Raw genomic sequence first — 26,624 nt, forward strand, 5'->3', positions numbered from 1 at the left:
CTTGTGGCAGCTTCTGGTCCTTTAGGCCAAATACCACCAATGAAAGCCGCCAGCCAGCCACAAAAATCTACTGACACTCCTGAGAGTGAGAGAGATGGGAAAAGCCAGAGACAGGGTTTCTTTGACAATTCAAGACTCAATCATAAAATGTTTTGGCTTTCTCCTGGTCCCAAACCCAGCACCTGCAGATATACAGCTAACTCTAATCACTCAGGGGGATTAGGGCGATGAAAATCTCACGCTCTCCAGAGAGGTGCACATTTCAGCTTGTATTTGCCTAAAACAAAGACACAATTTCCTTGTATGGCCCCTGTTATCCTAATGACATAGAAGTGGAAGATCTGGAGCTTACTTTAAGTGTTCATGGCACCTACTGTGAAGAAATGATCTTCTGCATGTACCAACAATTTCTTACTGGCTCAGAGTTTAAGAATAAAATCCTGGGAAATATTTCTGCTTTTACATCAAATTCAACGAGCTGTCAGAGCCCTGGATTGGAGGAGATGATGCTAAGATGAAGAGGAAGTAGTTTTTAATGTTTAATATTTTTCACCTTTCAAAGCCAAGTTTCTGATACGTGGAAGTAGTTGACAAATGATGAATGGACACCATGTTTACTTCATATTCACTGATTGAAATCCATCATTTACCTGCCACCACAGGAGACTTCCGTTCATCCAGGAGCTGGATGGAGGTACTTGCTGTCACCACATTGCTTTTGTTGACTGTTCCTGTAAGAAGAAACAAAACAAAACACGATGACAGAAATGAAGATAGTCATAGAGCTTATGTTAAGAGAGTGATGGTACTGGTTTGCAGTCACCAGTTCTGCAGACTGTGCTGGGGCTTGCTTCCCAGAACTCTGAGCTGGTCAGCCCTGTTAGGCGATAGGTGCTAGGTGGGCGGTCCTCTCAGCTGAAGGAATCACTGCACCGAGTTATGACCACCCCCAATGGGGAATGTCCAGCCGCTTCACATCAAAATTATTAATCACCATGGAGGGACCACATTTTTAAAAATTTGTGGTTACTAATATCAGTGTTTACTTGTGTCAGTTTTCATATTTATATTGCCTTTCTAAATATAGCCATGGAGAGCTGCTTGAGATAAAGTTTTGAAATTATTTTACAGTGAGTTGAGAACTTTAGCTCTGATTTGTTGGTTAAAACTTTACTGATCTCTAAAATTCTAATTTCAAGCCAGGTTTTTCTGAACAAAACCATTCTAAACAGGGATAGAGCTGGAATGCAATCCTTACCCCAAACTCTTATTAATGTGATAACAATATGGTATTAGTATAAAGAGATTTTTAATGACTAACAATGTTTCTAATACTCATGAATTAAAAGACGCTGAGCACAAATTCCTAAGGCCCGTAGTTAATAATTGTTAGTCCAGTGCCTGCCTTTTAAAAGGTTCAATGAATGTGAGCTGAATGGAATCCAATTGAATTTAGAATCAGGGAGAAGGCAGATCTGAATCTGAATACACTTATGACCAAAGCAATTAAGAATTTTCTGGCCCGAGTCTAAGTTGTAATAAAAACCGGCTTCTTTTCCAGTGTGTACAGGTATTCAACACACAGGAGAAAAAAACCAGGGAGAGCTCCACCACAACACCTGCATGTCGTGATTTTTAACATTTTCTCCAAATCTAAAGGGGCCATGAAATCTCCTAAGATATTATGTCATCTATAACTTTACCATGAACAAGGTAAATTCCTTTTTTATTATGCGATTTCATTGAAAGTTCAGTGAAAACCCCAACTGCCAAAAACCAATTAGACAACAGCCTTAATTAATCAGAATTTTTTTCCAGACATAATTCTTTGTAGGAAAAATGGTGAATAATAACAAAGCAAACTGACATGAGGAGCCATCACACACACACACACACACACACACACACACACACACACACACACACAGCACTTCTGGGAGAGGCTCTCATTACCCATAGCTCCTCCTCTCTGTCCAGTATTGGGAAAAAGCCCTTCTGGATAATCTGATGGCTCCTGTCCAGATCTAGCAAGCTAAGTTCTATTTTTTTCTGTAGAAGACTATGAAAAAGAAAGTACCATGAGGCTGCACGATAAAAGAAGACATTATTATTGATAGGTTTGCAGTAGAATTAGAAAGTCCACTGTCTCTTAGTTGATATTTTCAGCAATGAAATGTGATACAGATAAACGTATAAAGAAAGAGCCTTAGTACCTGGAAATTTATATTTGAGAACACACGTATGTGCATGGCCGTGGGTAAACATAGGCCTGTCACCACAGGAGCACAGACTCCAAGAATCTTGGTCCTTAAAGGAACCTAACTGATAATCACCTCTAAAACCCCACCTCGGGAGGGAATTTCTACAATAACACTTGGCCTTTCCTTGAACATCTTCATTAATGAGGGACCCTGCTCCTAATGAGTCCATTTAAATAATTATTAGACAACTCTTGTCAACATCTCTTCCACAAATTTTGAAAGCCTTATTTCTAAAGATGTTTTCATTCACAGAAATGAGCAAGTGCCAAAACTCAGGGAGGGACTTTTGACACTAAGCGTTAGAGAGTCTCCATTAGGGTTGACTTGGGAATGCTTGCAAGAGATTAATACAAAAGGCCCTAATATAAAACATAAGTATATACTGAACTGCCCAGAGCAATCCAAGTTTATAGAACTATGTCTTATTCATCTCGGAAGTTTCTACAATGCACGGTACAGAGCCTTACACAGAATGAGCACCAAAAATATCAGATGCATGAGACAAGAAAAAGCCAAGGACAATTGAAAAGATTTTCCAGTTTGTCTTGCTTCTAAAACTGGTTGAAATAAGGTAATGTTCAGTTCTTTTTTGGAGGGAGGTGACCTTAGTTTTTTTTGTAATATCGTAAAACCTTAAGACTGGAAGAATCATTGGCTACGTGCCTCTCATTGGTCACTGCAGCGCCCTGTCAGGAGAGCATGAGGCTATACAAAATCTTAGTCCTTACTCTTGCGTGTTGATTTAAATCAGTTCTGATGGGGAATTGTGGGCCTCCAGAGTGATCTGACTTGCTGATGGTTCTGGCAAAGGATGTTATGGCTGCATGAATTTTCTCTAAGTAGGGCCATGATCACATTTTAGATGAAAAAAAAATCTATTAAGAAGTTTGTATTCAAATTCCACATGGTACAAAATAACAGTCCTGCTTCCTGACATGCTTTTAACACAGTCTGGTTAAGTTAAAGCTTCCTTTTATTTGGAGCAGCAACACTTATGGAACTGGTCACTGGTTCAGAGCTAGGCCAATATTCAACATTGGCTCTCAAGACTGAATTTGGCTCCCTTAGCATCCAGGCTGCTCCCTCATACTCTGCACGCAATGCCCAGGCCAGCAGGACCAAAGGGACAGAGCCAGCCTCCAACAACGGCACCCACCTGTGCTGAATGGGATCGAATAGACAAAGCTCCCTGGAATCTGCTCAGCGGCTCTTCGGTACCAGAGAGGGAAATGGTCTGCATTAAAGATGTTCTCCTTGTCTCCAGCTTTCAGAAAGTCCCTTGAAATAGAAAAGAATAAGAAGAGCATGGCACCACTCAGCAAGGAAAAGCCAGACACAAGTGCATGCCAGCAGCTTTTGTTGGGTAAAAATAGTGTTGGCTTTTAGAACCCCAACCTGCTTTCATCAGTACAGAGAGGACCTGTGTAACATTGTGTACCCCAGATTACTCAGAAATATCTCGTAGAGTCCTGGCAGACAGATTCCAGTGGGTGAAATGATTTTTCCTAGTATATCTAGTGAACTAATAGTCTTAGCATCTGAAGCAAGCAAACAAAGCCTCCAGAAATCACACCAGAAGACCAAAGGTAGTCAGAAAGTTTTGTCTTGCCTTAAAATCCAAACACATAGATACATATCCTTGAGAGGATCAACATCTTAGGTAGATCTCTCTCTTCTTATAAAAAGGGGAGAGGAGGTAAAATGGGTCCACAAGGGGATCTTTGCTTCTTTCCTTCCCTTCCTACCCTCCAGCCAAACAGGACTGTTCTTACTTCTCGATACTAGGGGCTGTTGTGGTGTTGGGTGAGACAGGTCTAGGTTTTAGGCAGAGCTGAATGATCTTGGGTGAGTTACTTGAGTTAGTTACTGAGTCTCTGAGCCCCATTTGTTCATCTACAAAGTGGGAATAACAATATTACACTTACCACGATACTATCAGAATAACATAACACCATGTGTGAAGGGGCTAAGTAAACTCAAAGTGGCTCACACAAATATATGGGATTCTTAAAGCCCAAGAGTTTCTTTCATTCTCTATGGTTTAAATGGAAGCTGTGAAGTGGTAATTTCTTAGACTTAGGACTGTCTTAGGACTGACTTAGGACTTAGGAGGAGAGCAGTAACCATACGGTGGAGGCTGACATCACAGGTTGCTATATGTGTGCTACTACACGTGCTCCAAAAGGCCACACTGAAAGCACAGGATACATTAATATTGGGGATGGTGGCAGGTTACAGAGGCCATGAACTATAATGGATCTAATTCCAAAAGCAGGTGGTGGGGACAGGAGATAGAACCTCAGTGTAGGAGCCTGATGATAGTATAGCTCTAGGATGGGAACTTTATATTATCCAGACCTATCACCAATACTTTGAACTCTTCCTTGTATGCTCTCTTTAAAAAAAAACATAGAAATTCTAAAACCTTTCTAGTCCTGACAAATAGAGTGCAACCAAATAGATGGGTATCAACAAATATCATTTGATTGGAGTGGGTAGGCAGGTATAAGACCCTAAGACAATGGAAGTCAAGGTGCCTCTACATGAATCAATGATAGGATTTTCCTGAAGACAAGAATTGTTTCATCCAACCAGATAACCAATGAGTATTCACTTTGAGTCACAATAATGTCACAAGGAATAGAATTCATAGTTGTAGATATTTTTAGCTTCCCAGAGCAGTTTCACATCTGAAGGCTTTCTGATCCTCACAGTAAACCAGGGAGATCATTAACCCATTCTTCAGATATAACAAGTGAGGTGAACCAGGTACACATCCCAGCAGTTCTAAGTGTGGTCCTGCCATATTTCAAATCCATCACAATCACCTGTATATCAGACTAGCAAGGTGCTATGTTTTGTTGCTGTTAGTACTTTTCTTGTTTGTTTGTCTTAATCTCAAAACGTACAACAGTTTTTCTCTCTGAGCATTAGAAAGTCTATTCCTGTGTCTCCCTTTGCCTCTCTGGGTCCTAAAAGGAGAAGGCGATGTGTATCCCAACACTTCTAGTCCTTCCTAAGAAACTGCCTTCTGTTAAGGTAATTGTTTGGGGGTACAGGGGTAAAGAGGACTTGAAAAGAATCAAGTCACAACTATAGTCAACTTCAGAAATGACAAATTTGAGAAGTTGAGGAAGAAAGAGTCCTCAGATGGGAATTAAAAGCCAGTTCACAAAACATCCAAAAATCTATGGATCTGCCACTTACCAGACCTGGTCTTAAAAGATCATATGGTGGGTGTCCGGGCCTCATCTAAGAGACACAAGAGCACAGCTAAGCTGGGCTTAATGGGACAGGAGTGTTTCCTCATTGGGCTCCTGATGGGCCAACTCCTCTCAAATTGGTGGCCACCCTGTGCCTTGGTTATTCCCACCTCTCCCCCCTCAGGGACCCTGGTCAGGATTTGTGAGGTTCCATGGTAACCTCTGGAGTCACAAACACACACTTTGCAAACTCTCTGAATCTCAGGCTCCATTCATCCCTGGCCTAATAATGTCTCTTACTTCAGAGAAAAGAAATTGAGAGAACATATTAATGGGCTCAGGAAAGACTTCCCAGGCTCACACCAGCTCTGGGCAAACACCAATTAGAAGAATTAAGACCCTGTGGCTCTCTGAAGACAGACACAGGGGCCGAGCAGTGGTTTAAAAGGGCATCTGAGGTATTCCATGGTGGCGCAGTGGTTAAGAATCCACCTGCCAATGCAGGGGAAGTGGGTTCGAGCCCTGGTCTGGGAGGATCCCACATGCCGCGGAGCAACTAAGCCCACGCGCCACAACTACTGAGCCTGCGCTCTAGAGCCCACGAGCCACAACTGCTGAGCCCGTGTGCCACAGTTACTGAAGCCCATGCACCTAGAGCCCGTGCTCCACAAGAAAAGAAGCCACTGCAATAAGCCCACACACTGCAATGAAGAGTAGCCCCCGCTCGCCGCAACTAGAGAAAAGCCCGCATGCAGCAACAAAGACCCAACGCAGCCAAAAATAAATAAAATAAAATAAAATAATTAATTATTTATTTATTTTAAAAGGCATCTGGGTACTGAACTTGGTGACAAGCCTGCGCACTAGAGCCCACGAGCCACAACTGCTGAGCCCATGTGCCACATGTGCCACAATTACTGAAGCCCATGCACCTAGAGCCCGTGCTCCACAACAAAAGAAGCCACTGCAATAAGCCCACACACTGCAATGAAGAGTAGCCCCCGCTCGCCGCAACTAGAGAAAAGCCCGCATGCAGCAACAAAGACCCAACGCAGCCAAAAATAAATAAAATAAAATAAAATAATTAATTATTTATTTATTTTAAAAGGCATCTGGGTACTGAACTTGGTGACACTCTGCCCACTGTCCATCTGGGTCTCTTTAGAAGAACAAGGAAACACTGTCAAACCCGAGAGCCACCAGAATGCCTGCTCCCGAGTGTGGGGCTCTACAGGCCGTCAGGCTCCGAGCTGAGGCACAGAGATTTACTAAAACGTATACAAACAAACACCAGACTTGAAACACTGCTTCTCGGGACAGGCAGGAATTCCTCAGCAGAGCTTCGGGACAGCTGAATGCCCTCCAGTCATTTGTCAGGAGGTGAGTGAGACCTCCCACTGGTTGCTCCCCTACCAGCCACACCATCCCCAGAGTTGAGCGAAATGACTCACCAGGGCGGGAGGGGACTCCAGGACAGTGGACAGAAGCCAACAAGCATGAAAAACACAGTCGTGGAAGAGCCAACAATGGGGAAGTGAACACATACACTGCGGGCCCCGAGGTAGAACGGAGAGGAAAAATGTCAACAGGCCTGGGGTGGCCTGAATTTTGTTTCTACTGCTGGTGGAATCAATAAATGGTATAAGCTTCCCTTTCACTGTCCCACTTCAGGAGCTCCCTACTTACTGATTGGTGAGCTGCTCGGCCCCAACAAACAGGTTGATTCTCGAGAGGCCCGTGCGAGTGCCGAGGAAGGCCACCTCCACACCCTTGTCAGAATTCCTGAAACAGAGCAGAAGGAATCAGCGGGATTCTGCCAGACAGTGAGCAGATAATGGCTTCTGCATTTTAAGACTCATGCAACGTTTTATGAAATAACAGTCTTGAAGCCTGAAATTTTGGAAGAAATTATAGAAACATACGCACACATGCACACACAGGATGACAACTCTTATTCTTTACAAAAGTTTTTGTGGTAATTCTTGCCAGAAAATGTTAAGAAGTCCACGACCAAAAAAGCAGCATGAGGAAATAAACGCATCCCGAACGCTAAATAAACACACCTTTATCTCAAGGTTCTGGGTGCAAGTTCAGAAAGAGCAGGCCAACTTTAAGGAGAGGAAAAAAAGCCTTAGAGCTAGTTTTTTGCACTGATGCTACCAAGTCTATTCTTGGTTCTGAGACCATTAGTGGAATCTGCCATTAGTGAAAAGAAGCAACTGAGTCACTGACTCAAGTCTGTAGTATCCCACAGCCTGGAAACGTTTAGGACTTGAATTCTACACCATTTTGGGGGCACCAACTGATAACTTCTACTAAAGAATAGGCCTTATCCTCACCACCAACCCCAGAGTGATGAGTAAAGAAATGACTTCTGTAAATAGCCCTACATGATGCCACACATAGGAACTCTAAGGACAGCCTTAGCAAAGAAAACTCATTTGAAAATTCACCAAAGATTTTTTTTCAACATTCAAGGCAAATTTTATATGTCTGAACATGTTCTTCAGGGTTTTCTCAGTGGATACTTCTTCAAAAAAACAGCAAATGGTCTTTCTCCACAAATATATAATTTTATTCTACAAAAAAATATGAAGAGAATACTGATTCCTGAGTTTGCTTCCCTGCCCTAGATGCTAGTAGCAATTTGATTCAAAGCTTTATCCATGTCATCTTCAGTATAAGATAATTTAGTTACTTGATCTCTGATGGTTGTCAAAGTGGTCAATACTACCTTTAAGTATTTAAGGGATGAATAAAAACAAACATTATGCATTTGTTTCTGCTTGTAGCCTACACCAAATTGGAAAGCCGGGCTGCCCAATCAGTTACAGATGTGGACTACACAGCAAGCTACCATTTTGGAAATCTTTAGCATCTGTTAGGGGTGAATCAGCAATCTTTCCACAGGATTTTGAGTTTCATGAGAACCTAAAAGAAACATTTCCACTAGAGAATGCAATCACAGGAAAGGCTTTGACTCTTTCCAAACCTCCCAGGGAATAAGATCCATGCAGGTAAAGGAGTCCAAGGATACCCCCAAATATAATGAGAGTGGTTATATCTTTGGGAGTCCAGACTCATGTATTAAACTACCTACCTTACATCTATGCTTAGGAGTCATTTTAATTACAAAATGTCTAGAAAAGAATTCTGGCCATGTCCAGTCCCAAACCTACTCTTTCTTCATTGTCTCCTGTCCTAGGAAATGGCACCACTATCTACCCAGGTATTGATGTCATTAACCTGAGAATGATCCTTGACAGCTCAGCCTCCCTCCCCTCACACCATGAACCCATCACCAAGTCCTGGGAGTCTTACTTCCAAAGCATGCCACAAGTACATCCCTTCTCTCTGTACCTACTGCCACTGCCTTGGTCCAAGTGGCAAATCCCTTGAACTGCTGTAGGAGCCTTTACTATTTTTCTTACCCCCATTACATTCTATTATCCACATAGCAGTAGAAGGGTCTTTTTCAAAAATGCAAATCTGATCATCTCCTTCTTAAAATCTTAAAATGTCGTTCTTAAAATTCTTCAATGATTTTCCAATATTCTGAGTATAAAATCCAAAATCCTTAATCTGATTCCCAAGGTCCTGAACCACCAGGCCCTACTGTACCCTTGTCTCCTGACATCTTCCAGCCTATCCTCTACATTTCAGTTCTGTTGGCCTTCGTTAAATTTCTCAACCATGTCAAATACTCTCTCACCTCAGGGCCTTTGCACATACTGTTCCAATTCCCTGGAATGCTCCCAGGGAACCCCTGAACTAGTTCCTGCTCACAAAAGCCTTTCCTGTCTTCTATCTCCACTCTAGGTCTTGTTACTGTCTACATGTCTAATTTTCCTTCACAGTTATCACAATTCTTAATCATATAGCACACTATATATCACAGGTACCATGAAGGGGGTGAGGACTGTGCTTGATTGAGTTACCTCTATTTCACCAATACCTAGCCCAGTGCCTGGAACATAACAGACGTGCAGTCAATATTTGATGAATGAATGAATGAAAATGAGAACAGAATGAATAATAGACCTGATATAGGAAAATATACAAAATGGAAGATTAAAAAAAGGAAAGGAGCTAATAATGAATAAAAAAGGAGAGAGAACTGAATAATATATGACATGAAGGTATAAGGAAAAAGGAATAATTTTTTTTCTTATTTTTAATTGTTAACAGCCTACTTAAAATAGTAAAATACTAGTATTAATATTAAAAATAAGCTGCTGAAGCAGTTCTCACCCTAGTCTTTGACAACAACTACCGTTGCCTGCCCTCCTCCCCCTACATCCTCCACTTCAGAAATAAAACTGCAGGGTTATATCTGACACCCTAATGAAATAGAGCTCTCACTTCCCTGTCCTCCTCGCAAGCTAGCCTGGCCCAGATCCCAAGTTCCCTCTAGATGGTGAAGGTGAGGGAGCCATGGCAGGGCAGGAAGCAAAATGCTCCTTCTGCCTCCCTCTCTCTCGGAAGTGTCACCCTACCTCAGCATACCAAATTTCATGTAATGTTAAAACTCAAACAAATTATATGTCAAACCCAGGAGCTTGCCATCCAAGCCAGAGCCGCTAATCTGCTCTAGCTCTTGTGGTTTGGAGCTTTGGGGAAAATTAAAGAACTTTAACACCAGCCTCCTAAAACAGTTTAGTTCTTTAAACCATAACCATATTTCGGACGGCTTATGGGGAAATGGCCATGAAAGGGGGACACGTGCAACCACTTACTCAGATTTGTTGAGGGCAAGGCTGGTCCAATAGGCTTCAATGGGAGCACTCACCACAGCATCAAAAAGGACTTCTTGTATCAATTCTTTATCACCTGTTGGGAGGGATAGACTTGAGAAGATGGCTTTGGCTAGACCCCAAATTGTAGCATGAGAAGTGCTCACTGGGCTCATTTTACAGTATCTACAGGCTACTTTCTCCTATGCCGTGTTCCTGTGTTAACCTCCCACCAGCTGAAAATATGAAACAGTTCTGACACCTGATATGCCGCAATACAAGGGCCCCCAAAGCATTTGGATGAGACAATAGTAAACTGAGAGTCTTGGGTGTCTCACGCTTCAGTTTTCTACTTTCCCTCCCCATCTAGTAGTTCATGCCATAGACCAGCATGCCAACTCTGGGATTCGGAGATCAGAAGGCAGCACTCCTCAGTTTGCTCTTTTCATCCCCATTTCTGTCCTCTATCAAAATTTGCAGTTATTCAGGGCCCTAATCTTGGTTGTAAGGGAAAGGGATATGATAGCTTAAGAACTTCTGGGACTCTTATTTTGTCATTCCTTCCATCTAAGATTTTTATTTTTCATTTTAAAGTAGGACATCTGTCCTTATCCAAATGAATTCTTGATAGAGCTCTGTGGAAGAGGCCAAGGAATCAGGAGGACATCATGAGTCTAGCAGAGGCATCCTAAAGACCTACAGCTTTATCACCTACAGCAGGCCACTCGTCACCTTAGCTGGTGGCCAAGAAGACAGTGCAGCTTTGTTGTAAAAGCAAAAACTGGAAACAACTCACCATCAAAAAGACAATGAATAAATTGAGATAATATATAAATATAAAATGAATAATATATAATTATATATATATATAAATCTTAATATACAAAGTAATGAAAATAATGGCACATACTATATATGGATATATATACACATATATCCATATATTAGCTCCTGGAACTAATTTATGCTTGCTCAGGGACTGTTCTTACACTTGGTGAGCATCAGGCCTCCAGCTGCTCTCTCTCTGCCCCCCTTTCCCTGCCCTCCTCACCAGCTACTGGTCATTTCTGACTCACTGAGCTCCCTCAGAGGGTACTCTGTAGGAGGAGGGGCAGCAGAATATACAGTGCAAAAAGCAACATGTCACAGTGGCAATCCCACACCGGACAGAACCAGGAGGCCTAGATTATGGCCTTGGATGAGACAAGTCCTATTTCCAGCCTTTGTTTCTCTTTGTAAAATAAAAAAGCAGATACTGACAGTCCCCTCCCAGTTGAGACATTTTCATGTTACTCAGGTGCCTGACTAAATGGTTTGGTAAGGGGACAAATCCAATGTGAAGGGTTAAACTGGGATTGGGGATTCTGCATGACTCTTGGTAACCCACATTCCTTTTCCTGTTCCTACAGGAAGCAGACATTTGGCTGGATTTAATGTGACTGATCATCTTTGCCAAAGCAAAGCTTCCCATGAAAACTGAGGGGAAATATGGTCTTGAGTTCACGCACACACCCCCCACCACCGTCCAACCACCACAGGCACACACACACATGCATTTGGAAGCACACACACACATGCATTTGGAAGCACACTCACATTGGAGCAGAGGTTCTTTGCCTTTGAGGTAGAGCTTAATAGCTTCTAGTTGAGATAGATGACGGTGCTCTGGGTGTAGGTCAGTGTTGCAGTAGGACCTAGGAATGTGACATGGCCCAAAACAAGAACATGTACATATTTACGGCGTCACTTTCCTTTGCCTTTGAACCAGGAGAACTGGGCAAGGGAGTACAGACAACTTGAAATCAAAGAGGGCGATAAACACCAATGCTGAGGAAGAATCATTCCATTCTTACCATTCGTCTGCCAAGGACACATCAGGGTGTTCTAAGTCATGCAGGCCTGGAGGTCAAGGAGAAGAGCATCATGAGTAAGTACCATCTGTGTGGGGCACTGACCACCCCCTCATGCTCTCCTGTGCTTCAAATGTTCTAGGGCAAGGCCATGGTGGGTGGGGGTTAAGGTTAGACATCAACCCCAAAGATACCTGCCTGAGAAAAGAGACTTTGCACATAGGAAACAAGTTCTCTTCCTAGGCTGAACCTTCCCCCCATGTCCACCTCACTCAGCCACCACTGCAACTTTCCCTGGCAGTCTCCCAGGAAAGCCTTAACTCCCTGAAGATAAATGATGCACCAGTGAGTCCTGCCTGGGAGAGAAGCTTAGCAAGATGGTGGAGACACCAACTTTGGAGGCCCGTACAGTACAGCCTGAGTTGGGAAATTGGGTGGGCCACTAAACTCCTGTGTGATGTTAGCAGGTTGATTTACTCTTTCGTCACGTGCAAAACAGTAATAATAATAGTCCCTAACTGACAGGTGGTTGTGAGGGTGAAATTATAGGTTGAATGATATGAGATTGCCAATACTCAACTGTTTTTGACCAGCAAAAATTGCTAGTTGATACAGGATGCTAAGTTAAAATGAATCATCAGTCTGGAGAGGTAGCTAGGAGAACTGAGGCCTGCAGGGAATTGGGGAGTTTTTATATATAGAATACCCGAGACACCCTAACTCTGTGAAATCACTCTTTTTCCTTGTGTCTTCATGTGACTTCATTTTGATGGGTCATCAGCAGACAAACACTTCTGAGTGACAACCTCAGGAACTCCAATTTTTGAGAATGTCAGTTTCCCAAGAGACCAACAGTATCTTACTGCACTCAGGATTCTAGTTTCCTCCTCAAATACAAATGTACAAAATAAATAGCAAAATACTAGAACTATCATCACAGACTCCTGTTTGATTTTATAGGAAGTAGGCAATGAATTATATAGAATATCATACTATATGACCCAAGTGGCCATATCCTGGCTCCAACACCTTCTGGTTGAATGATGTTGGGAATGTCGCTTCAACTCTTTGACTTATACCAGTCAGAAGATGTGGGTAATAGTGCCTAACTCACAGACTGCATGAGAGGGTTGAATGGAATAGTGATTAGTCCCTAGGACAATCTATGCATCCATCCATCCTTTCTTCCCTTTCTTGCTCCCTCCACTCCTCCCTCCCTCCCTCCCTCCCGTTCTTCCTTCCATATATTTACTGAGCATCCACTATGTGCCAGGTACTATTCTAGGTCCTGAGAACATAGCAGTGACCAATACAAAAATCACTGCTGCTCTCATGGTATTTACTTTCTAGCGGCAGAAAAGAGATCAGTAAATAAAGTTAAAATACATAGCCTATCAGTAGTGAGGGCTATGAAGTTAAGAGAGAGAATGAAGCAAGGAGAGGGGGTACCAAGAGATGGGGAGGGATGAGGGAAAGAGTTTCATTGTTAACTGTGGGAGTCAGGATGCTTCAATGAGACAGTGACTTTAAGCAAAGACCTGGAGGAGGTGAGGAGAGAACCACGTAGTAACTGAGGTGCTCGTAGCAGAAGAAACCACAGGTGCAGAGGCCCTGAGCTGGGATCTCACCTTCCTGGAATACTGGGTTAATGATATCAATTCTATATATAATATATTTCTAGTTTCTGTTCTCATCAACCTTCATCTGCAAAGCCCTCTCTGCCTATATTTCATAGGACCTATCAATGAGACCCTGAAAGGAAGATCTTTTTGACTGCTTCCTCTCTGAGTTCCTAGGCCACCAAGGAAATATGATTGTTCTCTAACACTCTCACCTCCGATTTTGATCCTCCTGACAAAATCACACCTGTTTGATTGATAATGCTGACAATAATGACATAAGCTCTAATTTATTGAACAAGTACTGTGTATTACATATATATAAAGATAAAGTGTCAAGGAGATTCAGAAGAGAAACTATTTCAGCAGATAGAACTACAACCCATACCTTCAACCTCAGTAGCAACTCCTTACATTTGGAGCAAAATCTGCCTGTTCACCATCTTTGTAATACCTGCCATTGTCAAAGCAGGTTGAAAATTCCTACATTCTATGGGAGAGCATTCTTTACGGGACAACCTTCAGAAGCGCTCGCCATCCCCAAGAAACTCCTGCCTTCTTTTAGAACAGAGCAGAATGGTAATCAAGCCATGGCCTTTACGGATGACAAGCCCCTCTACTAGTTAGCCCAGGGGAAGCATCTTTCTCAGGCTCTGTCACTCAGCAAAGCTGGCAGGATTGGAAGCCCTCTTATTTACAGAGGACCAACAGAAAGAGGAAGATCTGACCTCATTTGTGTGGATAACCAGACACTCTTCCCCTTGCCTAGGATTCAAACTAATTTCTTGCATGATGGTTGCAGTTGGCTCTGAAATTCTCTCTGTGTGAGCTCTTAGCCTAACAGAAGATAATAGTGACTAAAGAAATGAAGAAATGATCCAAAAAACAACTCAAAACAACTCTGCGTTTGTGTGTGTGTGTATGTGTGTGAGTGTGTGTGTGTGTGTGTGTGAGAGAGAGAGAGAGAGAGAGAGGGAGAGAGAGAAGATGGAGGGTCAGGTCCATTGACTAAGGGAATGTACACAAGAGAGGCAAATAATCCATTAACAATCTCTCCTTTTACTGTTCTGACCATGAGCTATTTCCCCATCTTGACCTCAGATGGCTTAGATGTGAATTTTCTGTCTTCACGAGCAGTGACATCCACAGAGCCACACGTGGCTGGCTCATGGAGCCAGAAAATTAAAGAAGTTAAAAAAAAAAAAAAGATTCCTGAGAATACATCCTGTTGAGTATCTTGCCCAAATCACAAAGTTGCTTGTTTTTTCTTGCCTGTCTCTAGGAAGAGGGAGCACATGATTGATTATCTCTGCAGTGGGCATACTCTGGGTTCTGCCCCGGTCAAGATGACCTCTTCACTCTCCTTCCTGTTCCTTAAGATCTCACAATCAGTTGGGAGACAAAACCCAAAACCCATGAAACAATGCAGGGACACTCAGGAGTAGACCAGAAGGCCATCTATGAAACCTGGCATCTCAGGGACTTCCAATCTCCTTCTTCATTCTCCACTGCATCATCGGAGTGAGCCACAAGGCGGTCTAGCTTCTGGAAGTTCACCAAACTCATTTGTAACCAGCTCTAACCCATTAAAACCCAGCTTGTAACTGACCTTCCCACTCTTGGCCACACTCCCTGAGGATACCCACAAAGAGCATTGGTCTGGTCCAACTCCTTCTCTGTCAAGATGCAAAACAGAACACCTAGGTTGGGCAAGTGACTTACTCAAGGCCACTCTGGGAGTGAAGGCTTTCAGAGGCCAGACCCACTCCTCCCTGTGAGCTGGTGATACTGGGAAAGATAACTTCTCTGAGCTACTAGGTTGTTGGGAGATGAAAAGGACAGTATGGGGTGAGAGCAGTTTTAAAGTTTAAAGGGCTGTAACAACTGCTACCATTTACTGGGAGTTTCCAGTGCACTGGTGCTTTATGAAGACAAGAAGAGGGACTTCCCTGGCAGTCCAGTGGTTAAGACTCCATATACTTCCACTGCAGGGAGTGCGGGTTTCTGACTTACTAAATCATTTGAATGATCACATTTCCCTTGGACCCAGGCTGCCTTGAAACACAAGTGAAATTTGTGGCTCAACTGTGTAGAAGACTAAGGCTCGCACACCTCTCTTTTCTTTTTCTTTTCCTGGGCTTGAGTTTTTACACTAATTCGTATTTCTCTTGATACTAATTTTTATGTATGAGAATACAGTTGGTGGATGGATGATTCCTATGAGTTGCCTCAACAACTTTGTGGATGAAAGCAGAACATAAATAAATGAAATCATAAGGAAGGCCATCACTAGTTGGGAGTCCCACCACTCTGAATCAGTCTAGGAGAGCAAGGTAACATCAGGTGGGTAAATGGTTGAGTCACATGTCCAGGGATTGGAATAAGGGTTGGATAGATGAGCAAATTCTTCAGCTAACCCAATAGCTGGCTTCAGGGCTTTCTTCCCACACAAAAGGATAAGATGGATGAAGGCAGCATCTTACCTTCTTCAATGGTTACATTCCCTCGGAAGAAATATTTCCCATGGCCTCTTGAGAGCGCCACACCTAAACTGTGCAGAGAAACAAAGCAGACCTTGAAATCCATGACACTGACCGGAATAGACTTGCAGGTGAACTTTATTTTCCATTTTCACATTTCCATTTCATGTTCTGTAAACAATTTTTTTCAAGTTTACTTTCAAAATCCCACTGATTATAATTGGTGTTGGTGTTTCTTAGATTCAATCAGCTGCTTCAGTGTAATTTCTGATTGCAAGTGCAACAGCAATGGGCGGCTCCCGCGTGTTTAAAGAGGTGTGGCAACTCCTACAAGCCCTTCTAGCAGGTCCTCTTTTGGGATGCTCTTGCAAGAGCTACGTGTCCTGCTCTTCACTACCACCTTATGCACCCCTGCCCTACATTCAGCCACACACGGCTCTTTCCAGACTGTAGAGTTTGGGACGAGGGAAAATTAACCCCTTCTCAATGGCAAAAATGAACACTTCCGCTGCCACTTGAACGTAGCCACATGACTGTATCGTGGGCTTCTCTGCCCAACCTTCTCCCTTGTCTGATAGATTTTTCACACTCTCACACTCTCAAAAGTCTTGATTTAAGCTCCTCTCCTTCCTTCATTGCCTAAAGTCAGAGAGTATGTTTTGATAACGCAGTCTCTTCGTTTGGTAAACCCACTTAGCAGTCATGTGTTCCATCAACTGCTCTGGCTCCAAATGGAATCCACCCATGATCCCTGGCCGTATACGACAACAATGCCACATTTTTTTTTTTTTTTAAGATTAATCTATAGTTAGTAAATTCTTTCTCTCCTTAGCTCTGCAAGGCACCAGTTCAGGAACACAAAGAAGCCCTACCAAAATAACTTTTTACAAAAAGTGTCATCACACTAAGTTAATAGCAGGCAAACTTTAGAATGCCACATATACACTTCTGAAAGCAGGCAAGGGGGCAAATGCATTTTTCAGGATTGTTACAAAGAGAAATAACAGGATTCAAAGGCAGACAAGCACAGAACAGTTCAGAGAAACTAAAACGGAAGCACAACATGTAGGGATGAATATGCTACCTCCAAGTGTGAAGGATCATGGAAATAAAAGGCAGCAAGTTAGATGGTTAAGGACCCTGGTAACCCTCTGAATTTATCTATCTACCCTTAGTTAGAACCCCAGAAGCGTATTTGCTCGACAATGAGATGCAAAGCCATGACAAATTGAGTGAGTTCTCCTAGGTGAGCCTGAACCATCTTCCCCCTTCTGGAAAACAAAAGCAAAAGCAGCCTGGGAAAAGCCCCTTCCTCACTCTTTCCGGCCTTTCGGCAGGGTGTTTGGTTATCTTCAGATGATGAGCTCTGAAAGCGTCAGCAGGTTTTGTACAAACACAACTGATGGGTCTGATGGAATGTCCATGTATTATGGTCAGCTCTACCTGAAAGGAGTACCCTTGATGTCTGTATAATAGTAGTCATTTGTCATCACCAAAACCCGTTTCTAGATTGAAAAAAAAAAAAGTCGTAGAGAAAAGAAAACATGGTTAGTCTGCTAGGTGAAGTTTTCAGAAATAAATAAAAATAAATGGACACACTATGATCAGGTTAACAGTACCACATGAATCTTGTTTGAGATAAGTAAAGACAAGAGAAAAATGATCTCAGCGAAAGATATTTACTCCAGATAGAGCTTTCAAAGCTAATTTTTCACAGTGCTTTGTTTTAAATTAAGCGGCAAGAATGTTTGAGAAAATGTACCCCTTTGTCCACTGTCTTCTTCACCTCCATGGAAAACTTCCCGGTCTTTCTATTGACCATGGCATTTCTTAACTAAAACGATAAAAGAAAATTGGAGTTAGTTCTTCCCGGGGTTACCATACTGTCTTGGACACCTTCCACCCTCCAGCTTGGGAGCACATTTGGTGGCTTGTGTATGACAGAGTTTTTCCCCATTGACTCTTGGGGTACTCTTGCAGGAAGTCTGCATACTACACTCAGACCTATGAAATGGGGCTTCAGAAGAATAAACACCCAACTGCTCTTGTCCAGGGGGAGAGAGGTTAACAACAATAAATAAATGACCATCAACTTCAATTTGGGGTGCTCGTGTAAACCTCTGGGCAACAATGACCAAAAAAGCCTCTGCAATGTTGACAAATCCTGAGAGTCAGAGAACGGACCGCCAGCAAATGCTAAAACACTCAAGAAGCAAGGGAAAAAAAAAAAAAAAAAAAAGAAGAAGCAAGGGGGACGAGTTACTTTTTCAAAAAGGGTATTGGTTTGTCATGGAGAAATCATTTTTCAAAACATAATCAAGTTAAAGGTATTTTCCTACACAGTAGTTTTTTTGTTTTGGTTTGGTTTTTTAAAAAGCCAACCATTTGGAAGACAGGGATTAAGTTTTTCACAGCATGAATCATCTTCAAATACTCTGAGAAATCTGGGCCAGTGAAAGGCCTGGCTGAGGCCGATGGGCAGTGAACAGGGCAACCCTGTATCTGATTTTTGGAGGTCCCATCTGGGAACAGTGAGCCTCCCTCCCTTCCCTCACCCCTGGCTGATCTCTGCTAATTACTTGTGGCCCTTCCGTGAGTTCAGAGAAGGACAGCAGACACAGTGATGAAAGATGTGCCGTCATGGGCACCAATAGGAGACGACGGGAAAGCCATTTAATGAAATAGGAGCAAATGCTGACATGCCACAGCCTGTCAGGAAAGGCTCTTTCCCAGCCCCACGGCTTGTTTTTATTTTCTTATTTTTATTTTTTAATTTTTTCCCCTCTTTTTCTCCTTTGAGGAGCTTGAATAAGATCTGGCTGATAGAGAACTACAGTGCTTGCAAGCAACCTAAATTTGATGTGGGGCTGTCTAGATTTGGGTTCATATTCTCATCTTCTGTGAGAGAGAGTAAAAGCATAATTTTTAGCTGGAGGCATGTATAAAATAAAACATATATTTTACTCTAGATATTTTTTAACAACACATAATGGGCATTTCTGGAAATATTTTCCCATTTTAACTTTTGTGGTTTTGGATGGGGAGAGCTGGTCCTAATTAAGTCTACTTTCTAACTCTTAAGAACGGCTCGATTTATCTTTGACATGGTTTTCATTTTTCCCCTTTCTGGTGCCTGCCTAAAGCCATTTGGGACCTTCCCCTCTCACATTCCCCAGGCAAGTCAGAGATTAGGTAAGCTTCTCCATGCCTCAGTGCCACCCCACCCCCAACTCCCAGTAGCACAGAACAATCAGCGTCAGGACCTGGGAGGGTCCGAGGCCAGGGTCACTAATGCTTTCTGGAGGCAGATGCTTAGATGATCAGTCTAGTCTTTCCCTTTTCTTCAGTTATAATGGAAATAGATTACACTTACTGAACACAGAGGCAGGATAGCCCTGGAGTTCAGAAATGGACTCTGGGGCCAGAGGTTTATGATCTTGACCAAATCACTTGCCCTCTCTGTGCCTCAGATTCTCTTCCTGCAAAATGGAACTAATGACAGCACAGACTGTCTCATAAAGTTGTAGTGGGAACTAGATGAGCTAATATGTAGAAGAGTGCCTGGTATTCCCTGAGCATTCAATAGATGTTACCTGTCCTGTATCATCATCCTCACCAACATCATCATCATCTTCATGATCATCCTCCTCCCCTTTCTTTAATGTCAGACCCCTTTCAATAGCTCAAAAGATTAGGATTCAAACTCCAGTTTGTTTGACACAGATATGACCTCACATCTTTTCTGGAAGTACACAGGGTCTATGTTATAAATGGGGTCATTAAATTCAACAAGATCCTAGCTGCCAAGAGAAGTAGGATGCTCCTTCCAAGAACTTCTCTGCAGCTAGGAAGACTCATGCTGCTTCTTCCTCAGCGGGCTCTGCTTGTCTGGTCTTTCCCAGATCTTGACCTAAAGTCTGCCCTCTGCTACTTACATGCAAACCCCACTGGTGGACACATGGGCATGTGGGATCTTGCGTAGCCTTCACAGAGATGCTTTGTATAGGTTCCAGAATTCTCTAATCAAGGGAGTGCAAATCCCTAGGAGAGAAATGGTGACTTGGGTTTTCCCAATCAAGCACATTGGTAGTGAAGGAATTCATGTCTCAAATGTACCTTATTTCCAAGGAGACAAGAGACCCAAACAAAAGAGACAACCAAAGGCCAACTGGTGAAGAATAAGAGCAATGAACTTTCTGGAGGTGTGGGACCTCTGAAGGTAGACACTCAGAACCCAGTCCTGGGAATCAGATGAAGGTAAAGAACATGGCACAGGCTGGGAATCCGATGACAAAGGAAGAAAAGAGCAAGGAAACAGAAAGCATTTGTCAAATCGTTGTTAGTAAAAGGAGATATCAGCTCATGGAAAATTAACTTGGGCACAGGTGATGATTACTAGACAACTGGGGTACAGATGAGCCAAGTAATAAATCTCTTCAAGTAACTTGCAAAGGAGAAGTGCGAGTGTCAGCCTAGTGTTAACTAGCAGAGGGCCTGCTTCCTGGATGCAGGGACTCCCAAGTATGAATGAGCATCAAGCTTGCCTCCCATATCAATTAAAATGTAAAAGATGAAAGGATGGAGAAGATGTTGATGACAGGGTTCAAACCTTCTGGGAAAGAAAACAAAAAGATCCAGTGAAGTCAAAATAAAGCAGCTGATAAAGTGAAGAGGAAAGAGAAAGGAAAACAATGGAATGCACCCTTTAAAGTTTCATGATACAGTTTAGCAACTGACATTCATTAATGAGAATGAGGGCTGATGATGCTGAGAATAATACTAATAACAGTTACCACTCAGAATGCTCACTGTGTCCATGCAACGATGTTGATGTTGACACTTTTCACTACAGTAACACATTTAGTATTCACACAGCTCTGTGAGGTAGGTACTATTGCCATCATACTCATTTTACTGAGAAAAAAAAAGGACATAAACCAAAATTGAGATGTAGAGAAGATAACTGCTTGCCTGAGACCAACAGCCAGCAAATAGCAGAGGTGGGGTCTGAACCCGGGCAGGCTAATACCTGAACTGCATTCCTCAGGACTGTGCTAGCTTGCTTCTTGGTAGAAGCAGGTTGAAAGGGTAGGACATGTACATTAGGTGCAGTACAATTAAAAGACCCAGACGTGAATCCTGATGACAATGTTTACAGAACAAGAAGATATAAAACTCTACCAGGTCACTGAGCTGACACAACGTCAGGTCACCGACACCTGGGAGAAGAGAATGCATGAGGAAGCAACTTTTTATCAAACAGCAAAGTTACTCTATCTGAATAGGGTTTTAAAAAGACTGAGTCCAGATGAAGAAGGAAATAGGTTAAATTTCTAAAACAGATATGACTCTTGCATTTTATAGGCAAGGAAAAAACTCAGAGATTTATGTTAGCTGAGACATCCAGGTTGCAGAGGATGTGAAGAGAGGGAAAAAAGCAGCAAGAGGACTGTGACGCCAGACATATTTCTGAAAGCACGAGAACCCAGCCTGCAGGTTTCAAATGGTTCCCCTCAACATCCCTTTGGAAAGCAAGACAGAGGGAGGGATAGAAACACTGCTGACTCAATGATGAAGCTCAAGAAAGGACTCCAGACAAATCAGGGAGATGCAGGCAGAGAAACATAGCCTGGGCACGAAGAATCCACAGAGAAAGGGAAGAGCAAGTGTCCAGACAGGAACACCTGGGAAGTTCGGATTTAATTAAGGACAGTCTGCCTGCATTCACAAAAGGTGGCATGTCTAACTAATCTGATTTATTGAGGAAGGAACAAGAAGACTGACGGGGCCTAGTTGTGGGCATAAGGAAAGCCTTTGATGCAGTCCCACAGGCTGAATCTGTGTAGGAAACAAGCATGTGTTACTGCAGTGTGGCCTGGAAAGGGGAAAGGATGGGGCAGCCCTGGAAACAGGGTGGCCAACCAAGCAGGAGGAGAGCGGCTCTTGCGAGCCCTGGGCTGACACCCTGACAGGTGAGCTCTGGCCCTGACTGTGCAGCTGCACGGCGAGGCTCTGGCCAGGCTCCCCTGAGGGAGACAGATCCCATTAATGGCACTGAGGAGGAGTCTGGATTAATCGGCTACAGAAGAGACTAGAGCCTAGAAAGGGATGGTTTTAGCAGACTGCACAAAACAGGCAGGGTGGCTGGCCCGTTTGCAAGCGGACCTACGGGTGGGAGCATTACAAAACTCCAAACGGGTACAAGGGCCCGTGGTCTCCGTGACCCTCTGGTGGCCAGGTGTCCCTCTGGTGGGACTCTCGGCTGGCTCCCAGGCAGCCTCCAGGTACAGAGGAGGGTACAATGGAGCTCCCTTCTCACCAGGCTTGAAAACAAATCACTTACCACATCATCGCGGTCCTCCCACTCCACCTCAGAAAGGTCAACACTACTGTAGTTAGGTTTCCTCCGCTTTTTCCCTTCTTCATACTGGCAGGAGGGGAAGAGAAAGAAAACAAATGACAAACAAAGAAAACATTTCCGTGAGATCACTGGCCAGGGCAACCTTCATCATCCGAAGTCCTGGTTCATGCCTGAGGACTGAGTGGAAGGTACTAGTGAGAAGTCCCGCAGCGGGGGCGGTCCTGGGGTTTCTGTGGCAGGAAAACCAAACCCAGTCACCTGTAAACATTTGCTCCCAGCTAGGGGGAGTATACAAGACAATTCTTTTCTCCCTATGAACTTACCTAGCAGACTTCTTACCTCTAAACATGCCAGATGCAAAGCAAAGCTTTTCCCCGCCTTGGACATCCTATGTGTGGAATGAAACCTTCCTCCTCGACTCCAACACTTTTAAAGCCCACCCCGTCAAGACATAGGAAAGGGCATCTTACATAGTTTAGAAAAAATCTAGTTATATCCCTCTGTGTTTTATAGTTCTCCCATCCCTACCTCCTGCCTCATACCTACCTCATACTCCTTGGCCAGGAAACAAAAGTACCGATCTCCACATTTGGGCTCAACATCCTGGTAACATTTCGCAGACACACAGAATCTTCTACTTGCTATCACCCTGGCCACAGCAGTGCTGGGCTAAGCACAGCTACTTTACCTGGAGTACATGTGGGTATTGGGAATCACTACCAGATTTAATGGCCATTACAGCATTTCTCTGGAAAAGCTGATGAGTGCATTAATAACAGAGAAAGTGGTTTTAGTTTTTTCCCCCCTAAATCACTGGTGTTAGTCACCTGGCAAGCCTACATTTTATCAACTGGACCGTCCTGCGTCTGGATGTTCCTGTATCTAGGGCCTTTAACGCTGTGCTTATAACGTAGGAAAGTCTGCCCTCTGCTGCAGGCTCAGGATAAACAACCCCTTTGCCAGTTCATAGGATATGGCTGATGGCATATCGGAAAAAATACATATGTATGTATAGTTTTTTTCTCTTTTCCTTTTATTTCTAAATTAGTCATCTTCTGATTTAATTGGTAGGATTCTAAGTGAGACGGAGCATCACTCTAGGTGTTTTAAGAACCCCAAACCACAGGTTACCATTTTGGACGCTGCTCGGCTACCATGGAGACAGGTGCTGAAGGCACATGGTGTGAACGAGAAAATCACTGCTGGTGTACTGAACCAAACAGGTCCAAACTGGCCCCCAGTGGAATCTAGGCGAGAGTGGCCAGACAGGGTAGATCTCCCGTCACTATGAGGCCAAACAGGGCCCAGTGGTTTTCCTGCCGTCTTGTCTTCTCTCAGGGCTGCATTTCAGGAACCCTGAGATGTCCTTGGAGAGCACCCACCCTCACCACCCAGGAAGGCTGCCTTGCCTCGAAGGGGCAGTGGGCTCTGACCACCTTGGTCCACTGCCCTTCCACTCCCTTCTCTCAGGCTTCCAATTAACAGACAGTCACGGTCAGTTTTATGAAATCAGATCCACTCCAGATGAAGGGGAAGCGAAGTGGTTCCCTCAGAAGCCGCTGTAAACGATAGCGGATTCACAGTTGGATCCTGTTATGGAAAGTTTGCTGTGCATAGAAGCTGTGGTCCTCAAGACAGTCAGGCTGGGGCTGAGCCTGTGGGACAGTTAAGAGGTCAGCACGGTTGTCACCCTCTTCTCAAGGTGAGGAGGTGTGATGGGGGAGGAGCACACGATGCTGAGAAGCCCACTTGTCCCCCGAGGAGCTAGAGTTGGACATTCTTGGACCTCTGTTATCTCTGCTAATGGCCCCCAAGTTCTATATTGGTAAGAACCATTCCTGGGAGCCACAAGGCACCCCGTAAGTTCCTACGGCCCAGCTTCTGACCATTAAAGGCAGAACTTTCACAGTTTCTTGGGTAGCCTAGTGCTAGGTATATATTGTCTTTTGGAGGAAGTTCTTCCATTGGTCACTTCAAAATCCTCCTTTATTCACTTATTCAACATACATTTATTGGACACCTAGCAAGCACAAGGTCCTAAGGAGATAAGTAAAGTCAATTAAACGGTGCTTCATTCTTTTCCAAGGACTTCTTTGTGGTTTATCACTCTTAATTCTGCCTATCTACAGTCAATTTATTGCCCATGATGCCTGTAGCAAGTTAAATATCAAACTAAATAGCAAGTTAAATAAGATCACAGAGCCAGTATGGAGGAGGACACCCCTACCTACCCACAGCCCCTGACCAAATTTTCATGGCTAAGCCTCATGTCATTTCAACCGCTGCTAAAGAAATTCAAAAAGACCCCCAAGGTCCTTCATCCTCAGAGAAGGTGTCCCCGTCTTTGTTAAAAGAGGAGAGCACAGTGGTCCTCCCACTTACTGGGCATGTAACACTGAGCAAGGCACCCAGCTGCTCCAAGCTTCCTTTTTCTCAACTGCAAAATTGAGAAATACCTCCACAGCCAAGGTAGGTTGAGACAATTAACTAGGTACTGTATGTAAAATGGCAAGCACATCCCCGGCACAGCATGGAATAAACCCTTAATATGCATGTAGCTAACGTGAGTCCTGAAAAAGTCATAACCTTCTAGATGAAGACACAGGCTCATTGTATACAACTGGCTACTATGTCATTTCCTTGACATGAAGGAGACCATTCAATAATTTGTTGGGTCACTGTCGTGCAAGCCATAGGGAGGCAGAAGATGTTTGCTGAAGATGATGGTGCCAGACCGTCACACTCATATGCCTCCTCTTGGTATGTAAGATACTTGTGTAGTAAACATCAGGTTGGGACTCAAGACTCTCCTGGCAGAAAACTTCATAACTGTGCTAAAGAACCCAAGTCCTTTTAGATGACACGTGGCAAAAGTGGAATCCACAGACATAGATCCCTTGACTTTTGACCATTCCTAGGTATCTTCCTTCACTGTTGGTAATAACCACTCAAGAAATTCAGTACACTGCACTATTGGTATTCAAGAAACTGGCAGAGATTAGAGAGTGAGGGGAAGGAAGATTTCCCAGCATACTGGTCTGTAAGTCACCATATTCCAGCAAGTCTCTAATTTAACTGCATTGAAAGAAACAGACGGGACTGGGGATACCCCCTCTGGAACTCTACTTTAGGAATGCCCCTCTAAGATGTCTCCTTAACCAGTGAAATAGGTATGAAATACTTTCTATTTGGGTCTTTATTAATGAGTGAGCTCCTTTAAAATATAAACAGTAGTGTCGCAGAGTGACTACTCTGAGTAAGAAAAGAAAAACTCAGTAGGCTGTTGCATAGATAAAACAGGTGGAGGACAATGAGTAAACTCCAGCATGATGACCCTAAATCCACCTAATCTTTTCTCCCATTAAGAAAACTTACTAGATGGCTAGAGATTAGACCTCCACTCGGAAGACACCTGGGCTGTGGACCACCACCACCCAACCCCCACATTTTCCAGGGTAATCACCTTGGCTTTCCTACAGGGAATCCCCTTGGACCCCACACTCAGTAAATCTAGTTCTAGCAAAGGCAAGATCATCCTGGTTCAGAAGGAAGCCAGTGTGACCTGAGTACGTGAGGGACACCCACAACTCTCCAGGACACAGTGATTGGTTCAGGATTGGGGACGTAACTCATACCAACCCAAATGAGACTCAGTCTGGTATGCTTTCCTGGATTTATCCAGAAAAAGTAGCTCTCCATCTACTAGCATCACTAAGGCAGTAGGATGTGAACTTGAGCTCCTTGTGGTCATCTCTGCCACTGCTTGGAGAGAGCCTTCCTGAGAATGAAAGCAGTGCAGAGGAGGCAGAGAAAGTACATGAAGAGAGTCCTGAAAGCACGGTGTGTGTGCCTGGATCAAGCTGTGCCTGAAATCTTTATACCCTTGGGTGTTTCACATACCAACACATTCTCTCCACATTACCCACCTTCCCTTTTTAAAGATTTTTTTTTTAAAGCTGGCTTGGGTTTCAAGTGTAAGTATTCATCAGAGTTCCAACTTGTATATATTTAGTATCTTTACTTTTTTCTTTTTAAATGAACATTTTTTTTTTTTTTTTTTTTTTTTTTTTTTGCGGTATGCGGGCCTCTCACTGTTGTGGCCTCTCCCGTTGCGGAG

General features: G+C 43.5%; 1 protein-coding gene across 1 annotated transcript in view; it reads right to left on the reverse strand.

Annotated features, from left to right (window-relative positions):
- CACNA2D3 (calcium voltage-gated channel auxiliary subunit alpha2delta 3) overlaps window positions 1-26,624 on the reverse strand; it is a 798,772-nt gene that overhangs the window by 152,440 nt on the left and 619,708 nt on the right. Inside the window, exons 19-28 of the mRNA XM_055079897.1 lie at window positions 22,490-22,573; window positions 17,909-17,980; window positions 17,590-17,651; window positions 16,150-16,217; window positions 12,051-12,096; window positions 11,794-11,891; window positions 10,201-10,294; window positions 7,151-7,246; window positions 3,418-3,539; window positions 651-731 (exon numbers count right to left, since the gene is read on the reverse strand). Of these exons, the coding sequence (XP_054935872.1) occupies window positions 651-731; window positions 3,418-3,539; window positions 7,151-7,246; window positions 10,201-10,294; window positions 11,794-11,891; window positions 12,051-12,096; window positions 16,150-16,217; window positions 17,590-17,651; window positions 17,909-17,980; window positions 22,490-22,573 (823 nt within the window). The remainder of the gene's footprint in view (window positions 1-650; window positions 732-3,417; window positions 3,540-7,150; window positions 7,247-10,200; window positions 10,295-11,793; window positions 11,892-12,050; window positions 12,097-16,149; window positions 16,218-17,589; window positions 17,652-17,908; window positions 17,981-22,489; window positions 22,574-26,624) is intronic.

This window comes from Physeter macrocephalus, chromosome 18 (assembly GCF_002837175.3).
Source record: "Physeter macrocephalus isolate SW-GA chromosome 18, ASM283717v5, whole genome shotgun sequence".
Classification (NCBI taxonomy): Eukaryota; Metazoa; Chordata; class Mammalia; order Artiodactyla; family Physeteridae; genus Physeter; species Physeter macrocephalus.